The 27,186-nt window shown below is 34.8% G+C and overlaps 1 protein-coding gene and 2 pseudogenes across 2 annotated transcripts; 2 read left to right on the forward strand and 1 right to left on the reverse strand.

The window, feature by feature from the left end:
• Positions 1-2,127: 2,127 nt before the first annotated feature.
• On the forward strand, positions 2,128-3,428 carry LOC132177719 (UPF0481 protein At3g47200-like). The gene has a single exon (XM_088518481.1). The coding sequence runs from the start codon at positions 2,160-2,162 to the stop codon at positions 3,426-3,428; it is 1,269 nt and encodes a 422-aa protein (XP_088374607.1). The 5' UTR covers positions 2,128-2,159.
• A 1,832-nt stretch (positions 3,429-5,260) lies between these two features.
• Positions 5,261-7,358, forward strand: LOC148584500 (UPF0481 protein At3g47200-like; annotated as a pseudogene). The gene is made up of 3 exons (XR_015912896.1): positions 5,261-5,350; positions 5,902-5,975; positions 6,090-7,358. The product of XR_015912896.1 is annotated as a UPF0481 protein At3g47200-like (transcript).
• A 6,493-nt stretch (positions 7,359-13,851) lies between these two features.
• On the reverse strand, positions 13,852-15,570 carry LOC148584501 (uncharacterized; annotated as a pseudogene).
• Between the last annotated feature and the right edge of the window lie 11,616 nt (positions 15,571-27,186).

A 27,186-nucleotide genomic window follows, 5' to 3' on the forward strand; every position in this document is an offset into this window, starting at 1 on the left:
GGGCAACTGGGGATTGCACAGTGTTGACTACGCCGAGCAAATTAACGCGGCGTCTGAGTCAACATATCCTCGACGACTTAGCGGCATGGGAATTTTCACTTGCTCTTTCTCAACCACTTGCTCTTGGTACTCAACATTTTTGTGGCCTACTCTTTGTGTTTTCCATTGAAGCTAAAGAAACAATCTGCAGAGGCGACCTACTGTGAGTTTTCAAAGAGGTAAGTAAGTTCCATTACGTTTCTTCTGGGATTTCTCTCTTCTCTAACGTAGTAAAACATTTAGAAAGTTTTCTGTTTTTTTGACTGTTCAAAGTAATTAAAGTAACCGATCATGGTTTATCTGAAAATGATGATTTCTTTTATGTGGGTGTTTGATCTCTTGTGAGCAATAGAATTCCAAAACCTTGCACCAATGCATTCTTTTATATATAGATATAATTGCAACTGAAGAGCAAGGCTGCATCTGAGTCAACATTTGCTCGACTTAGCGCAACCGGCCACGTTCCACCTGCCCTTTCTTAAGCAGTTGGTCTATTCTTTATGATTTCCATTGAAGCTAAAGAAACAATATTATGCAGAGATCGAGGCGGCCTACAGTGAGTTGTTAAAGAGGTAATTAAGTTCCATTACGTTTCTTCGCTTTTCTTTCTTAATTTATGATTTTTCTCTTCTCTGACGTCGTACTACGTACAATACATAGACAGTTTTGTGGTTTTTGACCTTTCATTTGATCTGAATTGGGAAATTTAATAAATGAACAAGCTAGCTCGTTTTCAAGCGTTAACATAAACGTGAGAATTGGTGGAAAGTGTCAAAAACTATTCAAGAATGAATAGAATCGAGGAAAACAGAGCATATGCTATATGCAGAGACAGAGGGAGGGTGGGATCGGGGTAGGCCATAATCCCCCCAAAATAAGGAAAGAAAAAAAATTATAAGTAGCAAAAAAAAAAAAAAAAAGTGAAGTAAAGTTTTAAGTTTAGTCATTTGGCCCTCAAAAAAAAAAAATTTGGCCCTATTTTTAGATTTTTGGGCCATATTCAATAAAATTTTTTGGCCCTATTCTTAATTTTTTTGGGCCATATCCATTAAGTTTTTTTATTTTTTGGCCTTTACTTTCAAATGCTCACTTTTTTTTGGCCTTTACGGTAGTTTTTAGTTAATAAAAAACAATCATAATAATTTTTTTAATAAAAAAAATTCTAAAGAACCGAAAACAAATTTTGACTGGCCACTCCCATAAAATTTCCTAGCTCCGTCCTTGGCTATGTGGAAGAAGAACAGAAGAAGAAGAAGAAGAAAGAAGAAGCAAGTAGATGGAGCAGAAGGAGAGAAGTTCATCATTAGCATAATAAACTCGCATGAATTACAAGCAGAAGCAAAAAAGCTTATATACAATTAAGTTTCCAATGAAGCAACTGAAACTGTGAAAACAGTTTAACAACTTGAACTTAAAAACTAACTAACTTACTCAACGGAAAAAGTTAGTTTATTTAGTTTATACGCGTTAAAAAAAAAAAAAAAAGAATGGAAACAAATGAAACAGTACTCCGAATCAAAGAGAGAAAAGTGAAAGAAAAGAAATTAAGAGAAAGACACCAGAATTAGAATGCAAATGAAAGGGGTAAATTCCTCATGACAAAAGTTTACTTTCATTTAAACTTAATGACGTTGAATATTATAGAAAAAGAAAAAGAAGAAGATGACTAAATCGGTACCTAGCATATATACCTCTTTAAAAAGAAAACATTAAGAGTAAATGAAAAGTCAAAGAGAACAAAAGCTGAAATAATGCTATATATATATATATATATATATATATATATATATATATATATATATATATTAGTGATGATCAGGAGCACCATTGCTATGTTGTGTGAGACCCAGAAAGTCTCGAGTCAGATGGTGATCAGTGTTGTGCCACTTGGGCTTTTTTTTTGGTCGGAAAATGGTGATTTCTTTTATGTGGGTGTTTGATCGCTTGTGAGCAAAAGAATACCAAAAACTATGCACCAATGCATTCTTTTTTTATAGATAAAATGTGCCCTTCACAATATCCAATTGAAGAATTGCATCTGTTGAATACATACAATCCTTGAAAGAGTAAGATCATTTGTGACAGGTTCTCTGCAACATATATAGTGTTTCTTTCGGAATATGATGCTTGTTGACGGAGCTGATCCTGTCTCCATTCGTATTCATGAAAAGCTTATTGGGTTAACTCCAAATGCCCCAGAATGTTGTATATTCAGAGTGCACACTCGATTACGCAAGACAAATGAGAAGGCATACGAGCCTCAGCTGCTTGCCATCGGTCCTTACCACCGTGGTAAGGATGACTTGAGGCTTATGGAAAACCAAAAATTGCGCTATTTAGAACTACTTCTTCAAAGGAGAAGAGAGAGCAATGTGGAAACATACATTAAGGCCATTAGAGAATTAGAAGGAAGAGCTCGTGAATTCTATGCAGAACCCAGTAGCCTAACTACAGATGAGTTTGTAGAAATGATGTTACTTGATGGGTTTTTTATCATTGAGTTGCTTCGCAAGCGTACAATGAAGGTTCTAATGGATGAATATGACCCAATCTTCCAATTAGGTTGGATGTTCCATAGCTTAACGCGTGATCTACTGTTATTTGAAAACCAAGTTCCATTTTTTCTTCTCACTAAATTGTTTGAGATGACTGAGGTTCCTAACCAGCAGAACAACCTTATTGATGTAGCCATACATTTTTTCAGAGTCTCACTACCACGTGGAGGCCGTATCTGTGTATCATGTGATAGATCGCTCCAAAACATTGAGCATCTACTTGCTTTGGTATATAAATCTTTTACTTCACCATTTGTAGAAATTGGGATAGGTTGGAGTATTGCACATGAGGAACAGTGGAGTTCGATACCTAGCGCCATAGAACTTCAAGAGGCCGGAGTCAAATTCAAGAAGCTAGATAAAGGTACCCTTTTAGGCATAAAGTTCAACAATGGGGTGATGGAAATTCCACTTTTGAAATTACAAGAACAATCAGAATCTATCTTCCGAAATTTAGCGGCATATGAGCAATACAGTCAAAATAATCATCTCAAATTCATCTCAGGCTATGTGAGCTTCATGGGCTATCTCATCAACTCTCCAAAGGATGCTGAATTTCTTCGTAGACAAGGAATTATTGAAAATTTTGTGGGTGATGATGAAGCTGTCTCCACCATGTTTAAGAATCTTGGTGACAATGCCATTGTATTCAACTTACATTTTGCTGAACTTTTCAGAAATGTGAACAAGCATTGCCGCAGACGTCAGAATGTATGGATTGCGAATTTGAAGCACAATTATTTCAGCAGTCCGTGGGCATTTATTTCATTTCTTGCAGCGGCCTTATTGCTTCTACTTACTTTAACCCAAACCATATTTTCCATTCTCTCTTAAATTTCCAAGTCATAAGCACACAATATTATTGTCGTTCTCAATTGATGTAGTACAATTTTGAACAATATTTTAGCAATGCTTGATCAGTTACATGCTTTTGGAATCTTTTTTGTTAAGCTACAATAATTTTTTGTTGAATTCCAGTGGCTATTATGATGAGAACGAACTTATAGGTGTTTTTTTTTTTAAGTGAAATCAAGGGAAAGGGAAGGGGATATTTTATCCTATTGATTCGAGAAATGGGTAGGCAACTCAAACAAAAGCCCCGAGCCAACCAAAAGATGGTGAGGCAACCAAAAAACCAAGAAACATTCGAGAATGGGTCCAAAAAATAACGTGGCCCATCAAGAGAACAAGAGCAGCCACGAAGGGTTGCTAACAAAGACAACACAAAATTCTCCGAAAGAAAACCTTTTGGAACTCTTGTAAGGAGAACCACTATAGGGATTTATGGGTTAGGTTGTAACTGAATGCACATTTTGTGACACACCAGAAAGTTAAGTCTCACATTAATGGGAGGATTGTAAAGGTGTTTCATTGGTTTCTTATTAAGTGAGATTAGACTATATAAGTGATTTTAAGGAACTTTAATTGTAACTAGTCCTTTTGGGGTGTGACATTTATGGAATCAGAGCCAAATTAATTAGTAACATCATGTGACACCGGAGTACTACAAAATGACGTGAGCCCTAACAAGGATGCCATAGACTTGAGTGTGAGAGATTGTGACACCTTATTACAAAGTTAAAGTTCAGCAATGGTACTTGACAGGTTGTTAATGTGTTGCATTGAGTGCTAGGTCCCATATTGATTCTTTATTAGGTAAGACTAGGCTAGATATATAAGTGACTAGAAAAAAAAATACAAATCTTATTCTTCTTTTTCTTCTTCTTCTTCTCAAACTCTAAATAAAGAAAAGCAACCCTTCTCACGCCAAAATGTTCTAATAAAATTATTAAGTAAACAGTATACACATGCATGTTTGCATAAAAGGGGGATAGTTGATAGTTGATAGATGTTTTTGATGGACTTGATATTTTTTATGCTTTTGACATCTCTCTACTTGTTAACCATTTTTAAGCAAAATAGTCCAAGTTTAGTGGTTTGATTGGATTGTCTTGTAACCTATATATGGAGTTGTATCGTTGTTTATGTTTTGTCACAAAATTGTCAAAAGGAAAGTTTATTAGGCTTTTGTGTGTTCGCAAATTCGTAAGTTAAATGTCAGTTCAAAAAAGGGCTGAAATTGAAAATTTGAAGTCTTTGATTGATGTATAATCGATGTTCAATTCAGGGGTGGTCCCATTGAAAAAAAAAATTAAAAAAAATACCTCTAAAAGTTAACTTTTGCCTCCTCAATATATATATATATATATATATATATATATATATATATATATATATATTTTAATTTTGTCCTCCCCAAACTATACATTATAGTTTCGCCCCTGGTACGATTATCAGGACACGCTTTCAAACCTACCAGCAATCCCTCAAGCTTGAGAATTCTTTTACTTTTTTTTTTTTTTTTTTGCCCTTTTAGTGAAGGCACTTTCAGCTTACGGACTATGAAACGGGCATTGTCCCTTCAATATGGGCTTCATTTGGGCAAACGTTATATAGCATAGGGATATTCCATAGGCGCAACTGGGGGGCAATATTGCTCAAATAGACCAACTTCACACCATCTGACAAGGCCCAGAAATAAGGATCCTCAATCTCCATTTGGACTGCAGAGGCTAGGATCCTCTTGCCAGAAGGAGCTGCCTGCATCTAATTGTAAAAGTCAAAGTTTCCTGAGCTACCAGCAGTCTTCATCTTGTCTACGATTACTTCCACTTGCTTTCTCTTAAAAGATACTAGTTTTGATTAAAGGCTAAGAGACAATCTGCAGAGGCCATCTACAGTCGGTCTTTAAACAAGTAAGCTCCATTACCCTTCTTCCTTTGTTTTTTTTCTTCTCTAATATGCTAAAATACTATAGACGCGCGATATATTGTTCAAGAGTCTTATATAGCCTGTATTTCACTCTGGCAATATGGGTTTCCCTATTGATGTTTACAGTCAAAAGTTAATCGTTAGAATTGAGGGAGACAAAATCTTGAGATAATCATACTTTTAGTCCTAAAAGATTCACTGAGATTGGGTAATCTCCATGGTCGGGTTTATATTTCGGAATCTAGAGGAAGCAATTTCGATTTCAGTCCTCAGCTCGAATTGCTCATACATATCATATAAGGTTCATACATGTACTGGGTACTAAACTATTGAAACACCTTGTCGTATTATGTTATGTAATTGAAGTTAGAAGAAAATACGATGGAACTTCCTATACCACAACCATGAAAGTGAAATAAATAGGTTGCTACTACCCTATTACTAATTACTAATTAGCTAATCAATAGAATTATTGTATTGTATCTCTACGATGGTTGGAAAATGGAACTTAGCGAATGTAAATGTTAATGAGCAGAGTCTTGAGCAGCCAAGTTGTATAAGCAAGAAAAAGGGAAAGAAGGCCGGCGAAGAAAAACACTAAACTGACTGGTAGGTGAAATTGGGCTCGAACACCTTGATTTTATTAGTAGATGGATATATGTAATTGTCAGCTTGAAATTCATTAACATTAGTGATTGGTTTTGTGCAATGTATTGGGAACAGATCAGAACATGAGGGCTGTTGATGGAGCTGATCTTGTCTCCATTCGTATTGATGAAAAGCTTGTTGGGTTGACTCTAAATACTCCAGAGTCTTGTATATTTAGAGTGTACAGCCAATTACGCAAGGTAAATGAGAAAGCATACGAACCTGAACTGCTTGCCATTGGTCCTTACCACCACAGCAAGGATGATCTGAGGCTTATGGAAGAGCAAAAATTGCGCTATTTACAACTACTTCTTCAAAGGAGAAACGAAAGCAGTGTGGAAAGATACATTAAGGCCATGAGAGAATTGGAAGGAAGAGCTCGAAGATACTACGCCGAACCCATTAGCCTAACCACTGATGAGTTCGTAGAAAGGTTGCTTCTTGATGGGTGTTTCATCATTGAGTTGTTTTGCAAGTTAGCAAAGAAGGATCTAAGAGATGAATGTGACCAAATTTTCCGATTCGGTTGGATGTTCTGTAGCTTAACGCGTGACCTAATGTTATTCGAAAACCAAATTCCATTCTTTCTTCTCACTAAATTGTTCGAGATGACTGTGGTTCCTAACCAGCACGACAACCTTATTGATCTAGCCATGCTTTTTTTCGGAATTCCATTACCATGTGATGAATCGCTGCAAAACATTAGACATCTTCTTGCTTTAGTACATAAATCTGCCACTCCACCATATGTAGAAATTGGTACAGGTGGGAATGTTGTAGATGAGGAAGAGTGGAAATATATACCTAGTGCCACAGAGTTTCAAGAGGTTGGAGTCAAATTCAAGAAGCTAGAGAGAAGTGGTGGGTTTTACATCAAGTTCAATGATGGGATAATGGAAATTCCACTTTTGAAAATGGAAGATCGATCAGAATCTATCTTCCGAAATTTGATAGCATATGAGCAATATAGTCAAAATAATCACCTCAAATACGTCACAGATTATGTGGCCTTCATGGATTGTTCATAAACTCTCCAAAGGATGTTGCATTACTTCGTGACGAGGAATTATTGAAAATGGGCTGGCTGATGATGAAGCTGTCTCCACCATGTTTAACAAGCTTGGTCATTGTGTCGTGATATCCAACTTCTGTTATGCTCAAATTTTCAACAATTTGAACAAGCATTGCAGAAGACGTCAAAATGTGTGGATGGCAAAATTGAGGAACAACTATTTCAACAGTCCTTGGGCTTTGATTTCATTTCTTGCAGCTGCCTTTTTACTCCTACTAGCTTTAACACAGACCATATTTTCCGTTCTTTCTTACGGTGTTCCCAAAAAGTAACAAGTAGCTGATAATTTTGTTCCCTTAATTAGTTCATATAACATAATTTTGTAATAATGTTTAGTAATTCAATGACTTTAATGGCTCCTTAGGAAATCTGTTTGCTGAGCTAGAGTCATCTATGTTGAATTCAAATGGTTTTATTTTATTTTTTGTTAATAAAAGGGTAAGAAAGGGCGACCAACTGTGACTACTTTACCTGGACGTGACCATAGTAACACCTATCCACTGAAAATTGCTTAGGGGAGCCCTAGACGACGAAGAACCGCATACGCTCACTCAAGATCAATTAAGTCATAGCCTGATTCAGTCTCACCAAGACATTAATAGGACCCAAGGTGACTAATACTAATCAAGAGTGAGTGATTCCCATTTCGTGATTCCTATTTCGGGTTTTGAACTCACTCCTTAGTACATGCCTAACCACATATAAATTATCTTCAAACTACAGCTGAACCGGTGGTGAATTCTGTCATGGGAATCACCTTATTAGAAGTTGCTTATTATGGGTTTGTAATAATGTTCTACGCATCAACGGAACTGCCGGGTTATTTTCGATTTCCAAATGAAACTTTCTCTCATTCATGAATCTGATACTGCAATTTGCTCATAATTTTTTTTTATTGTGGCTATCTATCATTTGGAACCATTGCTAAGTCAATATATGGGGTATATCTCATAGACTTACCTATCCATACACCTATCAAGAAAATAGGCCTGTGAAAAGGAACCATTGTCACATCGGAGAAACAACCCTCGCCCTTCCTCTTCCACTAAAATATTGGTCATATGACTTTGAGACTGCTTGTTTATTAATTAATAGATTACCCACTTCTTGGTAAATAAGATCAAAATACCTCAATCAATATTTCCCTTTTTTTTTGACGGCATCAATATTTCCCTTGATTTTATAGTCTTGTCGGGATTAACCATAATTAAATGAGATCTAACCTAATGAAAATACTTAACAATATCATATTTAACGTAAGCACATCAAACGACTGATTTGTATGCTTCACTAGAATTGACCTTCATCAACATGCACTACAAAAAAAATAGGTATTTTCTGACGTGGCAAACAGTGCATATTTTTTGCCACGTCAGCATTTTCTGACGTGGCAAAAAATGCCACGTCAGAAAATATTTTCTGACGCGCTAAAAAATAGCACGTCAGAAATTTCTGACGTGCCAAATTGGCGCGTCAGAAATTTTCTGACGTGCTAAATACTTGCACGTCAGAAAAAGAAAAAAAAAAAAAAAAAGACCGAAATTTTGAAATTTTTTCCTCTTCTTATTTTCCCTCCGCTTTTTTCATCTTTTTATTCTTCCCCCTCATTTATTTTTCCAACACTGTCTCTCTCCTATCCCTTCGCTTAGTATAGAAATTAAAATCTAATTATCTCTATGTCTTTTTTTTTTTCACTGAAAAACACTATTTAATTGGAGATAAAACAAACAAACATGAAATGAACTTGTCGTTGCATCCAAATAGCTAGGTTTTCTTCTTAATTATATTCATGAATTCTTTCATCTTTTTATTCTTCTCCTTCATGCAGAGAGAGAAGGAAAAAAAAAAATTAGAAGAACTGAAGCCTACGTGCAGAGAGAGAAAAAAAAAAAAAAAAAAAAGAGGGAGTTAAGAAGAATGAATTAATTAAGAAAGGGAGAGAAGAAAAATAATGAAGACAAAAAAAAAAAAAAAAAAAAAATTTCTGACGCACCATATTTGGCACGTCAGAAATTCCTGACGTGCCAAATATAGCACGTCAGGAATTCCTGACGTGCCATGTATGGCACGTCAGGAATTATTTTATATATATATATATTATATGTTTCAGAAATAAATAAATAAATAAATAATTTTTATATTAGGTTTATTTATATTATATATATATTCACCTTTTCTGACGTGCTAGAATTAACACGTCAGAAATTTCTGACGTGTTAATTCTAGCACGTCAGAAACCTGATATCAAAAAACAAGCGGGATTTTCAACTTTTTCCCTCTTTTTCCCTATCTTCTTTCCCTCTTCTTTTCCCTTTATAATTCTATTATATATTCATATTCTTTAATCCTTTTTCTTTTATTTCCAAACACAGTTCTCTCTCTCCTCTCTCAATCTCCCTAGCCTCTTCTCTCTGTACATCCGGCCACCAGCTTCTAAAGGGAAGAAGAAAAGGAGAGAAATAAGATTGAGGAAGAAGAAGAAAAAGAAAAAAATGGGAGAAGATCAGAAGATCCAGAGAAGCAGCAGAAAAGAAAAGAAAAAAAAAAGAAAAAAAAAAAAAAAAAAAAAGGAGAAGATATCGAACCAGCAGAAAAGAAAAGAAAAAAAAAAAAAAAAAAAGAAGGAGAAGAGATCGAACGAAGCAGCAGAAAAGAAAAGAAAAAAAGAAAAAAAAAAAAAAGATGGAGAAGATCAGAAGATCCAGAGAAGCAGCAGAAAAGAAAAGAAAAAAAAAAAAAAAAAAAAAAAAAGATGGAGAAGAGATCGAAGCAGCAGAAGAAAGGAAAAAAAAAAAAAAAAAGGAGAAGAGAAGAGGATCAAAGAAGAGAGATTTTTTATTTGAAGAAGCTCTGATTTGGTTTATTTTGATTTGATTTGAGAGATTTTTTATTTTTGATTTTTGATTTGAAGAGAAGAAGATCGAAAGGTTTATTTTTTTATTTTTTATTGATTTTATGGTTTGGGTTTTTGAAAATGAAGGAAAGAAGAGAGAAAAGAGAGTGAAAATGGAGGAAAGAAGAGAGAGAGAGAGTGAAAATGGAAGAAAGAAGAGAGAGAGAGAGAGAGAGTGAAAATGGAGGAAGCAGCAGAGATCAGGGAGAACTGGGGACCGGAGAAGACTACTGTTCCAGAAATAAAAAAAATATTTTTAATTAAAAAAAATCCAGAAAAAATTAAAAAAAGAAAAATTAATTTTTTTTAATAATTTTAAATTTCCTGACGTGTCACTCTTTGACACGTCAGGAAATTTAAAATTATTAAAAAAAAATAATTTTTCTTTTTTTTTTTAATTTTTTCTGGATTTTTTTTATTAAAATTATTTACTGACGTGTCAAAATTTGACACGTCAGAAATTTTCTGACGGGTTAAATTTCAACACGTCAGTAAAATTTCTGACGTGTCACAAGTTAACACGTCAGAAATTTTTTTGACGTGTCACTCTTTAACACGTCAGAAAATAATTTCTGACACCTATAATCTTCACGCGGGAAACACGTCAGGAAGGCCCCGTCAGGAACGTTTTCTGACGTGTCAGACTACCTGACACGTCAGAAAACGTCCGTCAGAAAAAATTTAATTTTTTGTAGTGAACGTTCAAAACTGTAAAACTAAATAAAGACTCATGAATAATTTTTATAGTCAAATGGTAAAATAATTGCAAGCAATAGTAATAAAACAATTAATAAAAAATGGCCGAAAAATTTAAGAGTTGAAAACAAGTGTTTGTAACACACAATTACAACACTCATAAGCTTAAACTGAGCTAGATGCTAATCTCTCAACCGGAAACATCAACATTGTCTATGCGATCATAGAGTTAACCACATTTGCATAGGCGGATTAATGAAACAACGATCTCAGTAAGTATAAAAATTACTAAGCTTTCACAAAAAGCCGACTTTTCACTTTTTATATCAATTTACAATAACAACTACTCAACATTACATTTAAAAAATGTAATGTGTTTCCTGCACTTGTCCTCAACATAAAAAGGTCACTATGTTTAGCCCCCTCCCCTCCCTGCTAGGGTTTCGTCTCTAGCAGCCGTCGGAGGGGGAGAACCTTTGTTCTCCCCCTCCCGCCCTCCTCCCCTCTCTCTCTTCTGCCTCCCCCCTCCCCTCCTATCGCCCTCTTTTGTTTAGCAAACTAACCTATTCACCTGATGCCCCTAGCTCTTTGGGCGATTTTTTTTTCATTTCCCATCCTCTCCGCCACTTCCCCCACCTTTGGTCCCTAGTTGTTGTTGTTGTTGTTTTTTATTTTATTTTTTATTTTTTTGTATTTTTTTTGTATTTGCTTTTGTTGTTTTTTCTACTTGTTTAGGTACACTTTGTCGATGATGCTCTTAGAGTTTCACTCAAACTTACCTCTCCATTTGAGTGTGCCGCCAATCCACTTTGTGTGCTCCGTCGCCCACCATCCTCTGTTGGGCCTTTTCTCGCACCCCCACCGCGATGAGCTTCCAACACCCCTTCCGTTTTCAATTTCCGGCGAGCACGCAGTCGGCTCTTCTTTCCGGCTGCTGTCATCCTCTTGGCGTTCTTTTTATGTTGTTTATTTCCCTACAATTTTGTCTGCCTTTCCTTTTTTTGTTCTTTATGTCTTGTTTTGTTTCCCTGTAATCGTTTTTGTTTTTGCTTGTAATAATGCTTGGTCCTCTTTCTTTATCTACCCGCTTGATACCCTTCGAGTTTGTTGCTTTGGTCTAGACCTTCAGGTTGTGGATATGAACGTTATCCTGACTTTCGGGTTGAGGAGGATGAGCTTTGGCTTGGGGTTCTCTACCCTTAGTGCCGAGGAATATGAGCTACCTATGCATTGGTTTGAGTCTATTTGGCACAGATCTGCTGTTTAATTTGAAAATTAGTCATAGGCTAGCGAATTTTGTTTGAGTCTGGAATGTAATATGTCATCTTTGACGTTTGTAACCTCATAGCTTCGGTATGGTTGCTTCAGAGCTTTTGCTTTGTGTTATTTGAGCTTTATGCTCGTTTATCAATGAATGAGACTAAACTGATTCATTTCAAAAAAAAATATTACATTAAAAACATTCCGTAGCTGATGAAGTAAACATTACCATTATGAAAATATTTAATAAACATCATGTGCAATCCAGCTGTAAGAGTATGCATATGCTATGTTCCGTTCAGTCACATATACATACAAATACATCTAGCGTAATCTCATATAAAACATTTCATAAAACATTATATACAATCAAGTTGTAACGATATACATATGCTTGGTTGCATCTCCCTCCACATATGCATATTGATACATCTAGCATGAAATTCCTCACAAATCACACCATGAAACAACATCATAAATTCATAAAACATATGCCATGCATGGTTTCATCCACTTTCATCTTTCCATTTCCTTTATTAATCGTTACGGCTCTGACCCCCACACATTTGGGTATTACAGTTTTGACCCCTGTAATTCAAGCATTATTATTCTGACCCCCATAATTTAGGTATTACGGTTCTTAATCCCCGTAATTTAGGTATTACAGTTTTGACCCCTGTAAATCGGGCAGTATAGTTCTAACCCCCATAACTTAGGTATTACGATTCTTAACCCTTGTAATTTAGGTATTATGGCTCTAACCCCCAATATTTAGAAGAGCTTTATTTTTATTTTTATTTTTATTAAAAAAAAAAAGAAAGGAAAATTGTGATTTGAAAATATAGAAAAGTATGCGTTTTCAAATCATATGCAAGATTGTACATATTTTTAAAAATACATGACTTTAAAGAAGAAACTGTGATTTTTCTGTAAGTAAAGGTAGATGTTGCCTTTGTGTTCACCTAAAATTGATGTAGTTTTGAAAATCATCATTGGTATAAAATTCAATAATAATTATCTATCACAAATCTAATGATAATTTGCAAAGGCACATTAATTTTAGGTGGACACAAGGATAATATCTATCATTACGTACGTTTTTTTATACATAATCAACTGCATTTCAAACAATGACTTTTTTCAAATTGCGTATATATATCCGGCGAATACATATACATTCAATCCAATACATGTACACATATGAAATTCCAATTCAATTTGCATATATATCCAATACATATGAAATCCCAACACAAACCAACACATCGAAATTCCAACACATCTACTACGTGCAATTGCCTACAAATATCTACATCGAAATATTTTCGATACAATACAAATATAGACAATTGTATATCTACTACAAATATCTACATCAAAAATAAGTTCCAACACAACACAAAACAAATATACAATCAAACTATCTCTATTCCATCTGCTACAAATATACAATCAAACACAAATATACAACACAAATAAGTTTCAACTAGTCTCAACAAACATATAGTTTGATCTAACTATATACATCAACAAATAGTAACAAAATATATATACAACTTAACAAACTGCGATGGAAAACCACTTTCTCAATCCAAGTGAACATAGTCATCACCCAGCGCCTTATCTGCATTACCTGCAAATGAGTTGTGAACCAATGATAATCAATAAAGAAATCCAAAATACAAATATACAGTGACGCAAATATACGTTGGTTCCAAAATGAACCACGGGAACAACGCGTTGCTAACTAAGACTTTTTTGGAGACATAATTCTAACTGTTAAAGTAATCGATACGGGCTATAGTCGTGTTAACAAAAGAATAAGAAAAATAACACAAATATAGCATTACCTTTGTTGGGCGTGGATCTAGAGGTCAATGCAAGCATGGCCTCAAGCTGGCAAAAAGGGGCCTCAATCATCGCATCTTTTTTGCCATCTCATCCATCGCTGCTCTTTGTTGTGCCCTCTCCTCTTCAAGTTCTCTAATCCTATCCGTCATCTGTGAGAACGAGGAGTTTTCAGGGTTCTGTGACCGTGCCTGGGACGGTGTATAGTACGAGTGTATGCTGCCCCGCACAGGTAGAATATTCGGACCCACCTGTTGAACCCTGCCAGCATACTCAAGCTTATTTTCATGCGCCTGAGCATACACATCATTCAGTGCACACCGTACCGTCCCTTCAGTCACACTCGACATCAATACAGGGTCAGTGGGTATCAATTCCTTCATCATCTCCTGTATGTTAAATAAAAAGTTAGTGTCTCATATAAAGAAGGTAAATCGTAAATAATTTATCACAAGATATATCGGTGAGTACTTACATATCTCTCACTGACCGCATCATTTGGATAGTCACCATCCTTCTTCTTTTGTGTCGAGATGTAAGATTGCACTCGAGTAGGAGTGCGCAAAGATAAGGTTTGCATAAAAATAAAATAAAACAAACAAAAAAGAAACATAAACATACGGTTAGATACGTGTGTGTGTATATATATATATATGTGTGTGTGTGTGGGGGGGGGGGGGGGGGGGGAATGAGACACATACCTCTTCATGTGTCACCCTAGCAAAGCTCATCGACTTGGTGCAATGAGGTGTGTTGTTTAATACTTGCAATCTCTTCATATACGCAGCATACTCCTACACAAATATCATTCTTAATATGTCAGTCCTAACACAATTAAAATTAATGAAACTACACAATTACAATTAATGAAACTACACTCGTGACTTACCTGATTCTTCAGTTCGCACCATTTATCCAACAATACATCCAAGTCGTAGGGGTCATATTTCTGAACGAAATTTTTACCCATTCTCGCCTTCACGGTGTCAGGAGTATCACCCAACTGATTTTAATCACATCTTTCACTGAGTGTCTCCAACTCTTTAGCTTCACTCTCATATCTCGGAACGCGTCATTTTTTATCGTATTGAGATCGTATTTAGGCGGGATGTAGAAGTCCGCTTGCACAAGTTAAAAAAGTAAGGCATATAATTCATGCATTAAAGGCGTTTAACATAATGAAATACACATGCTAAAATATAACATATAGTTTAACCATACCATCAAGGCGTCCCATATATCCTCCTTCATACGTGGTGGTACCTCCATCCAGTCGTCCCGTAATCTAACATAATTCCCGCTCCTTATAATATTGCCGGTCATCCTTTGGAATTTCAAACCACTAAATCCTACGGGCTGGCACGCTCTATTGTACTCGCACACGACCCTTTGCCCACAGGGGACATCCCACGTCTTGTTCGATGCTTTAATGGTCACCACTTGAATATGGGTGCGCCCAGATCGACCGATGCCTAACATATTAATAATTAGAGATGTTAATTATTTGGAATTCAATACTAACTACATAACTTATGTATGTATTCAGTATTGGTATTTGAAGTATATATACTAATTTATTGTCCGGACCTGGTCACTACGCAACACTTGTAGAGCAGGGTCATCGGGCTGCGAGTCATGCGTGGCACCTTTCCCATCATGCACGTCCTCCGATGCCTGTGTCTCGCTGTCCTCCGGTTACTGCGGCTCACTATAGTTCAAAACTGTGTTCTCATCGGGGGGAATACCCGTTGTACATGGCTATGTGAACATATCCCTAACTCGCTCATCGTAGGCAGCGGACTAGGCGTATGATACTCTCCATCCGTGTTGCATGGTGATGGCTGAGACTGATACCCTAGCTAGTTCTACCTTTCCACATTCTTTGGAAGTACTGATTTATACCCCAGGTCGGACAATGTCGACCCATGCGCCGTAGACATCGGCTCTACAAGTGGGGACCTCCGTCGTTTAGTCTTCCCTATGGTATTCATATCAACCTATGAAACACATCACGCACACAATTAATTATGTATACAATAGATAAAATATGCACCACAATTACCAATCAATGTAAAAAGAAATAATAGAAAACAAGTCAATTAATGTGAACTACATATATAATTTTATTTTTTTGAACCACATACGATTATATTGGATCTAAGTCTGGTCGAACGTATTCAATGCCATCCTGTGGATCCACTTCATTATTGCTGGTCAATAGGAGCGGCTCACACTCGTGGTAGTTGGCACATTCATCATTAGGACCTTCACCCTGACCAACGTCGTATACGTTTTTAGGTTTAGTCCTTACAACGCAAGCCCAATCAGAGTCCCTTTCATCTTCGACGTAAAAGACTTGGTCAACTTGTGGCGCTAGCACATACGGCTCATCAGTAATTTGCTGTCCCCGGTGGACAAGATTTTTTAAGCTAACAAGCATCATGCCATACTCGTCTATCTTGTACCCGCTGTCCTTCGTGTTGTCCGCCCAATCACACTTGAACAGAACGTACTTGGTCCTGTCGAAGTACTCCACCTCAATTACTTTCGTTAACTTTCTGTAGTACGTTTCGTCATCAACAGTCGGCATGCACACGCCGCTATTCTGCGTCCTCTTTTCGGCATCGAATGCAAGAGTACAAAATAGCTTCCCATTAACCACATATCTCTTATATCTGATAGCTATCTCCTTTGGCCCTCTATAATGCATTACCAGTTTGTCACCTATTTCCTTCTTGCGTTGATCATCCAATCAATTGACCTGCGAGTATATTACGTACAATTGACCATAAAGAAGTTAGTTTTTCTAATTGTTATGAACCAGAAGTAAATATAATCGGACTATAATAGTTAAACATCATGGTAGTCTTACATAGTCATAGTACCAATCACAGAACAGCTCATGATGTTGGGTTTTCAACTGATCCTCCGTCGTTCACCCCATATCGCACGATTGCCTAAGTGTTTCCATGTGCATCATACAATTCGAAATTAGTTCCACTATAATTCACAACTAAGGGTGCAAGGTGATATTGAACTTGCATAGACTACTAACACAACTTACGTCCGCAATTTAAGGAACTCGTCCAAGTTAAACATAATCTATCGGTGAATCTGTGTCAATGTGATACGGTCGAAGATGACTAATGTTCCCGCCCCCTTTGAACCATCCGGGTTTCTTTGAGCCCTATTGTGAAATGTTGGTGCATTATTTAAATACCTCGAGCAAAACGCTACCAACTCAGTTGCTATGTAGCTCTCCACAATGCAGCCCTCAGGAGCCGCTTTATTTTTCGCACATTAGATTTCAACCCCCCAAGGCTCCTACATATGAACATAATTTATTCATTACAGTTAGTGACGGTTTTATAATAGAGAGAAAATAAATTGATGAATAAGAGTAAACTTCTTTTACCTCTCTGCCGGATACATCCATCTATACTGTACCAGTCCACCGAGTCGGCATTCACGGACAAGATGAACAACCAAGTGAACCATGATGGCAAAAAAACTAGGGGGAAGACCTATTCCATCTTGCACAAAGTGATACAAACGTCACCCTCTAATCGGTCCATATCCTCTTGTGTCATTGACATTGAAAATAGACCGCTGAAGAATGCCGACATCCCAGCAAGTGGTCTAACCACGTTACCTGACAATGATCCATGCAATGCAATAGGGATAAGTTGTTGCATAATCACGTGACTGTCATGATCTTCAAACCCGATATCGTACGATCCTTAAGTCGTACACATCGAGAAAATGTTTGAGGCATATCCGTTTGGCACCCTTACATTTTGAAACACTTTCAAAAAATGTGTTTTCTCGTCCTTAGACATCGTATGGCAAGCTGGGGGCATATAGGTTTGACTATCCTCACCCATGTACGGATGAAGTGTATGTCTCAAACCCATTTCTTACAAGTCTGTGCGGGCTTGGAGGTTGTCCTTCGTTTTCCCTAGAATGTCTAGTATTGTGCCAAGTATGTTATCTATCACATTTTTCTCAATGTGCATGACATCAAGGTTGTGCCACAATAAATTATCTTTCCAGTACGGCAACCTAAAGAAAACACTTTTCTTCTTCCACAATACATTAGCAGTCTCTCCTCCTCGTTCTGTAGGCCACTCTTTTTCCGCTTCTTATCTTTTTTCTTAGTATCCATCTTTGCCTTACAGGCATTCTCATCCCCAAATACCATCTTTTCTAATTGTCTCAGGATTTCATCTTTACTTGGCACATTGGGGGCACATTCTAGTTCTTGCTTGCAGTCAAATGTTCTTTTGTTCCTCCTCCACAAATGATTCATGGGCAAGTATCGCCTGTGTTGTGCCCCATATAACAAGATTTCTTGCCGTGTTTTAATCTTCTGGACCTTGTTGAGTGCATAGAGCAAGGACATGCTTTCTCACCCCTATTAGGCCACCCGAACAAATCTACGTATGCCAAGAAGTCATTAATTGTCCACATCAACTACGCTTGCAACACAAAGTTCTTTTTCTTGGAGACGTCAAATGTGCGTACCCCTACAATTCATAGTTCCTCTAACTCTTCAATTATGGGTTGAAGGTAGACATCTATATCCATTCCAGGTGACTTTGGGCCTGGGATAATCAAGGATAGTATGAAAGATGTTTGTTTTATGCATATCCAAGGAGGCAACTTGTATGGTACAAGCATTACAGACCAAGTGTTGTGGGATGTGCTCATGTTCCCAAAATGGATTAAATTCATCCGAGGTTAGTCCAAGCCTTACGTTCATGCTATCCACTGAGAATTCTGGATGTAAATTGTCGAATGCCCTCCATGCTTCACCGTAGGCCGGATGCCTCAATACACTGTCCTTAGTTCGGCCTTCTGCATGCCACCTCATATAGGGGGCAGTATGCTCTGACATAAATAGCCTCTATAGTCGTGGAATGAGTGAAAACCACCACAACACCTTGACCGGGTGTTTCTTACTCAACGATATAGGTTAACCATCCTCATCTAAATGAATTTCATCCTTCCACTTAGATACTCTACAAACGGTGCATGAATCTAAATCCTTATTTCTCTTCCAGAATAATATACAGTCATTACGACACGCCAGATCTTCTCATACCCGAGTCCCATGTCCCTTAGAAACTTTTTCGCCTCATATATATTAACTGGCAAAGCTTCGTCACTCGTAGGCAGCAACTGATTGATGAACTCAAGGAAAGACTAGAATATCGCATTACTAAGTCCACTAAAGCACTTCAAGTTGTACAGATGTACAGTAGCACTAAGCTTGCTATGTTTGGTCCTATCATTAAGTGGCTTCTCTGCTTTTTTAAGCAACTTGTAGTACTTTAGTACGTCACCTTCAGCGGCTTCTTCAATACCCTGCACCACCACTTGAGGTTCACAATTGTCTTCCCTGACACCATACATGCCGAATAGATCATGCAACATTGCATGCATGTTTCCACCTTGTTTTGTGCGTATACCTGCATCTGTGATCGTGGTAGTCGAATTAGAGACTGCAACAGGAGACCGTATAGGCTTTTCACCGTGATAATACCAATTCCTGTATGCAGTCATTATTCCTTTACTCCTTGTCAAGTGGTCAAATACAAAACCCGACGGGTGGCGCTGCTTATTTCGACACACCTTACAGGGGTAGTGAATTCTTCCATCAGGGATTGTACAGTTCATAACTGCGAAGTCTACGAATAATCTACACCCGTCTCTGTATTCCCTCATACCTCTAGACTTTGTCATCCAACTCTTGTCCATAACTTTAGTTACTGGAATCCTAATTGAATAAAATAAATCTAGGTTAGTTAGTTAGTTAGTTGTTATTTTTTTAGTGTATTTCTTTAATTACATCATTTCAATTTTTTTTTTTTTTAACAAATAAACATATACATTTAGTTTTAATTATAACATTTACATAATCTAAATTTGCAAAACCTAAACAAAATTAAGGTCCAAATTTAAATGCATTCGTTATATATGGGGACCCTAGATAAAATAGATCTAGCTAGCTAGATGGGTTATTTGTTTTGTTTTGTTTTTTTTTTTTTCCGTTTTTTATAACATTTACATAATTTAAATTTGTAAGGCCTAAATGCATTTTTTATATATGGGGACCCTAGATAAAATAGATCTAGCTAGCTAGGTTATTTTTTATTGTTGTTGTTGTTGTTTTTTATAACATTTATGCATTTGTTATATATGGGGACCCTATATAAAATAAATCCAGCTAGCTATGTTATTTGTTTTCTTATGTTTTTTTTTTTTTAAAAAAAAACATTTACATATTTATTCTAAATTTTCAAAACCTAAACAAAATTAAAATCCAAAAGGGATATGCATTTGTTATTTGTTGTTTTTTTTTTTGGTTTTTTTTTTTTTTTTGATAACGTATATTTGCAAAACCTACACAAAATTTAGGTCTAAATCTAAATGCAAAAACCTGCACAAAAAAAACCTAATTTCAAACAATTTACGTACGTAATTTTGTATGCATGCATGTTCATATAAAACAATCCCACCATACAAATTAATTAAACAAATTCATAAATTAATACAAAACATATATCTCAAACAAATAAATTAATTAGCTAACATGTAAAATTTGCTAATAACTACATCAATTAATATATAATAATATACATTGTAAATTATATATATATATATATATATATATATATATATATATATATATATATATATATATATATATATATATATATATATAAAAACCAAAATGGTTAAAACTTTTATAAAATATATGCAAAATAACGTCAAAATTATTTTTTGTAAAGCAGAAATAGTAATATGCGCCATGTGTTGGCCATATTACAATAGTAACAAGAAAAGAAAATTTAATAAACCTAAATTTTCTAAACCTCCTCCTAAACGGAGTAACGAATCTAAATTTGAAAAATACTTTTCAAAAAATAAATGCTTCAATTGTGGAGAAACAGGACACTATGCTGACAAATGCACAAAACCTCCCAAAAAGATTAAAAAAGAGATTAATGCTTTAAACATCAATGACGATGAAAAGCAAAAAATCTTTAGAATCTTTCAAAACAATGCCTTTTCTGATTATTCTTCTGATAATGATTTTCTATCCTCCTCTGATTCTGAATATCACTCTGCTTCTGATATTTCTGCAAATTGTGTCAATTTCGGTTGTACTGAATCTTGCTGCAACCCAAAAACTTGTTCTGTCCTAACCAAATCAGAAGAACAAGAAGATTTGCTTCTTACCTTAATTTCAAAAATTGATAACCCTGATTTGAAAGAAGAGTATCTTAAAAAACTTATATATATATATATATAGAGCGGGTGAGAAAGAGAACGACCGGTACTAAGCGAGCTAGTGAGAGAGTGAACGCGGGTGAGAGAATGCATGTGAGTCGATCGACGGAGATGGAGAAATGAGTTGTTGGCCGGCGATGAAAAAAATGGGTCGGAGGGAGGGTTGTGGCACGCAGGGGAGAAAGAAAGAGAGGTGGAAAAAAAAAAAAAAAAAAAAAAAAAAAGAGGGGGGGGGGGGGGGCAGCTGGCGTTCGCGCCTTCCCGATGAACTTTATTGACGTGTCTACATAGGACACGTCAAGAAATTCTTGACGTGTTACATGTGGCACGTCAAGAAATTGTTGACGTGTCACATGCAACACATCAAGAATTATTGACGTGTCATAAGTAGACATGTCAATAAAAGAAAGATAAATTTTTAAATTTTTATATCATTTTTTTTCTCTTATATTTTTTATAAATACAATATACTTAAGACTAATTAGAGAACCAATAAATTAATATTCTAGATTGTTAATAATAAAATCAATTTTTTCGTGATGGCTCAATAATCCACTCACCGAGAATCAGATCGAACTTCCAGGCATTTTCACCGTAGGATCAATGAACAATTGATATAAGTCAAGGGCTCGCCGAACTAAAGTGGTGCACAACCGGAGGTCAAGTTCGTGGCGGCTACGACACCCTCACACTTCTTCAAGATCATCCTCCCCTCTACCAATATTATTCACGACTAAAAACTGTTACTCCCTTCCTTATAATTGTTTGCTTGTTGTTTCTTTGTCTTTTCATTTCTTTAATATTCTGGCATGCAAAGTATTAATTAATGGTAGTACGATATTAATACATTGCATGCCAATATTGAAGAAATGAAATGTTTGTTTTGGCACTTGGAAATAACAAGAAACACATATTTTGTGTTGGTCGGGTCCATGTGAGGTTTAAAGGTCTTATAAAATAAATGTATTCTGTAATTTATTTTTAAAAAATTAATATAGCTATTATATTAATATTACTAGAATGATTTATAGATAAAGTGCACCATATATTTTTTTCACGAAATCATGATAATATTTTGAATCAGGTATAATTATACGTATATATTGTATACCAATTAATTTTTAATACCTATTTTTTTTACTACATATTGTATAATTAATATGATTGAAATTAATTATAATTAATTATAATTATTGACGTGTAGAATAATGGCACGTTAATAATTTTTGACGTGTTAAATTAATTATAATTATGGACGTGTGGAATAATGACACGTCAATAATTTTTGACGTGTTAAAAATAACACGTCAAAAATTCTTAACGTGACATACTGTCACGTCAATAATTATTGACTGTTGAAATCAACTATGTCAATAAAGTGTTTATTGACATGTAGCTTTAGTCACGTAAAAAATTATTAATGTAACAAATATAAGTTACTATTTGCGATGCAAAAAAATTCTTAACTTTGTAGTGTAAGTTGATGGAATAGCCTTGGAAAAAATCTGCTTATGAATCCAAAAAAGAATTTCATAAAGTATGACACTTTTGCTGATAGAAGCAAGTAAAGTTATTACGGTGGGCTCAAAACTGTACGTAGAACACAATAAATAATTATTAGCTGGAATATTATATTATAAACAATTTTTTTTTTTTTTTGGAAAAATATTATATTATAAACAAGTTAATCATGTCTATTGTCTCAAAATCAAATCAAGTGGTTGTTAAGACAAGTTAAAATATTAATATCCTCTTAATATATATATATATATATATATATATATACTTCTAAAGTAATTAGCATTCCTAAAAGTTAGGATGTACCTTTTTTTTCTTTTTCTTTTTTCTTCTTTCATTTTCAAGCCAGACTCAACTGATCGAAGTTGATATGAAAATTCAGTCTTCCATGTGGAGGTGAGTAAATACCCGCAGAACCCCACCCACTCACGCTGATTCGTCCCGCCTCTCCTGGTTTTTCTCGCAAAAAGTTTAGATTTGAGTTAAATATTAGAATATTTGCGCGGGTATCATTTTTAAAAATTTTCAGGTACCCACCGCGCCCCGCAATATAACCTAACCCAAAAAAAAAACCTAATACCCACAATAACCCATCATATCCTTTCACTATGCCGCCTTTCATCATCTTCTTTTTCTTCTCTCTCCTGCGGCTCTCTCCCTCTCTAACAGTCTCGTCTGCAGCTCTCGAGTCCCATGGGATCCTAACCCGCGTCACTCGCCCAAACCCGCATCACCCGCCCCACTTCGCCCTGGCCCACAAATCCCAAAACTCAGCGGATATTGTTGATTATAGCCGGGTTGCAGATCTCCTTTTTGGTACCCGCAACTTGCGGGGCAGGTACCAAAAATGCTCAATATCCGACTCAATCCGTGCTCACCCCTACTTCGATGGATGGTGAAAAAAAATATGATAAACAAAAAGGAAAGATTTGACTGTTTGTAAGTTTTCGTGGGATTTTTTTTTTCCTCTCGACAAATGTTATTAGGGGTGCAAAGGCGGTTACGGTTAGCGGTTAGTGGCAATAACCGCTAACCGTAACCGCCCTAGCGGTTAGTAAATTTCACTAACCGCAACCGCTAACCGCCTAACGGTTAGCGGTTAGCGGTTAACCGCCGGTTAGCGGTTAGCGAAATAGATAACCGCCCGCTAACCGCTTTTTTAAAATTGAGCTTTTATTTTTGGCTTTTTGGGCTTTCTTTAGGGCTTTTTTTCTTGTATTTTTAATATCTTCTTGTGCCCAATTGCTATAAAAAGAGCCCATATTGAAAAATCAAAAATATTTGACCCAAAATTTACATTTACTTGTACTTTAAAAAAATTTCCTTAAATATTAAATCATAATCGGTTAACTTTTTTTAAAAATAAAAAATAAAAATTCAACACAACATACAAAAAAAAATTTCAGAATTCAGACAACTGTCATAACATATAAAAAAAGTTCAACACAAAGCATATAAAATAAGTTCAAATGAAACATTAAATGATACAAATAAAACATTAAAACTTCATCAATCCTCTCATTTGATCCTCTAGCAAATCCTGTGGACATCAAAAGAAGAAAAGTTATAATATTAAACATAATAATATTAAGGCACAAGCATGTACACATATCAAAACGTGCTTAATATAATTGTATTGTAATTAAAATACTATGACAATTCAAAAAATAATAACCTTCGTTACTAACAAACCTCTAGGCAAAATATGAAGTAACACTTGAACTTGAAGGTTGAGTCATATCTATGAATAAATAATATATTGTTTAATTCAATTGAATCAATTGTGATTATCATTGTACATGAATTATATGATTAACTTGTAGACTTATGACTTATGAGTTATGTCATATTATATATGTATTATTTATTATTATATAATCATATGATTTAATGATCAAGTCATCATGTAATATAATCATATCAATTACAGTGATAATATATAAATTACTAAAATTATAATGATAATACATTAATACTTAAATTGTGTTTATAAGTAACACATTGGTCATTGTTTAATCCAATATCAATTACTTAATTTGATATTATACAAATCATATCATCATTGTACATTAATAATATGATTCACTTGAAGTCTTGAATAAAGTATTTGAATTGTTATTGAATCATATGATTAAGTATTGATATTATACATTTATATTATTCATATACATATGTAAACTTATATATACTTATAACATATATAGACTTATAAGTTTATAACATACATTGGAAATAAGTCTCTAGATATTTAATTGTTGTATTAGTATGAATTGGTATACTTATGAGTTATGTCATATTATATATGTATAATTTGTTATTATATAATCAAATGATTTAATGATCAATCTCATGTGATATAATCATATAAATTATACTGATAATATATTAATACTCAAATTGTGATTTAATTATTTTTTTAAAAAAATTGTGATTTAATGATCAAGTGATTATGTTATTATGTATAAATATTTTTATAATTATAATTATAAAAATATATTATATAAAAAGGCGGTTAGCGGTTAGCGGTTACGGTTAGTAAACCCAATAACCGCTAACCGCTAGGCGGTTATAGCGGTTAGGCGGTTAGCGGTTAATGCGGTTAAGCGGTTAGAACGGTTAACGGTTAGCGGTTAGAGCGGTTAGCGGTTAGCGGGCGGTTTTTAACCGCCCGCCTTTGCACCCCTAAATGTTATAAATACTTTCATTTTATGCTTCTAAGAGCATCTCTAATAATTCTAGTTAAAATAATTAATAAAAAGAAATATAAATTTTTATTTTAACTACTATTTTTTTATACACATTTCAACATACTCTTTATTTAAGTGCACATTCTTAACGTGACACTAGGCCGTGGACAAAAATAGAATGAAAATGGGTATTGGTGTTATGGTGTAATAGTTAGAGATAGGATGGGAGAGATATTGGCTACTCTGTCAGTGTCAAGAGATCACAAATTAAATAAAATAATTTATGCACAAGTCGTGAGATCGAAAATTTGCTAAGCTCTTAATCATTTCTCACGCCACAAGTACCCATTATCATGTCTAAGTTGATTTTCATGCAAACCCACGTATGGAGGAAGAGAAATAAATTTAACTCAACCTAACTCCCACTATTTAAATTAATTTTAGGCAACACGTATAAATAATATCATGCCAAGAATAAATTCAATATCATTATATTAGGGGCTACACATGCTCTAAAAATTATCTCAACAAATTTTAAAAGATTAAGCATGCATTTCATTTCTCCTAAGAAATAATTATGGATTTAGATATACAATTCTTATATAAAAATAAATCCATAAAAATTACTACTACCCCAAACAATTTTACTTGCATGCCAATATTAAAAATACTGTACAAAAAATATTTAACATGCAATGTCTTCAACAAATGAATTTTCATTATTTTTTATGCCAATATATTATTGTCTTATGTCATGGAAGATGGAATAAAAATAAAATTTCTTACCCGAAAAAACTAATATTTTATTACAACGAAGCTTTTAACTCATAAACAATATTTTATTTTGTTACATTTAACTGTGTATATATATATATATATATATATATATATAAATAAGAAGATAGATGTGGATAAGAAATGATTTTTTGTTTTTGTTTTTAAAGAATGAAGGGTGTTGTGAAAGGAGAAGGATACAATGAACTGGAGGGGTTGTGAGAGGTAGCCAAATAGCCCATGCATGTGTTAAATTTATGAAAAGGGGTCTCCCCACACAAATAATCAAAGCCTCTATGGTTATGTTGGGGCACTAGTGGGATATCTCACATGGTCCTTTTTGCTATGGATGGGGTTTGACCATTATATATATATATATATATATATATATATATATATCATCTTTTCTTTATGATTGCTTTGGATTTTATTTGGATGGATGAGAGAAATGGGTGTTAGTGAGGCATGATGCTTGAGACACGAACACTTGTGCTATCCGACCCTGCCTCGGGACTCGGGAGGCAACCCGCAACCTACCTCACCCACTATATCTCCTTTCTCATAACCCATTTGCTGAAAATAAAAAATAAAAAATAAAAAAAAGCAGCCTAGATGGACCAATTATCATAATGTCCTACACAAAAATATCTGCAATTTAATGAGATTCGAATCACTTTCAAAACTGGTGCACTTATAGTCATAGATAAGGCTAAAGGGTCCCAACTATAATCCAACATCAACATGCAAATTGCAAAGGAAACTAGAATTCTGGAACAAACTAGAACCGGCCAGTTTGGACCAAACATGTTGATCTTTTTTGTGCATATAAGATTTTAATTTGTAAAACCAATTTCTTTTAATAATAATAATAATGAAAGTAATTAAAGTAACCCAAACACAAGAAATTAGAAAGCATGGTTTCAATGCATTTTCTTATGTATAGAAAACATTTACAAGAAACACTCAACTTAGCTCTATACTAATATTGGAAAAACATAAACATAAAAACATAGAATTCTATGTGTGCTTTTCTTTTAGAACTCACAAATAAAGATCCTTGGTAAGTGTTCTACAATATATAGTGATACCTCTCATATACAAATTTGAAAGAATTCAACAGTAATATTT

This window comes from Corylus avellana, chromosome 7 (assembly GCF_965113065.1).
Source record: "Corylus avellana chromosome 7, dhCorAvel1.hap1.2, whole genome shotgun sequence".
NCBI lineage: Eukaryota > Viridiplantae > Streptophyta > Magnoliopsida > Fagales > Betulaceae > Corylus > Corylus avellana.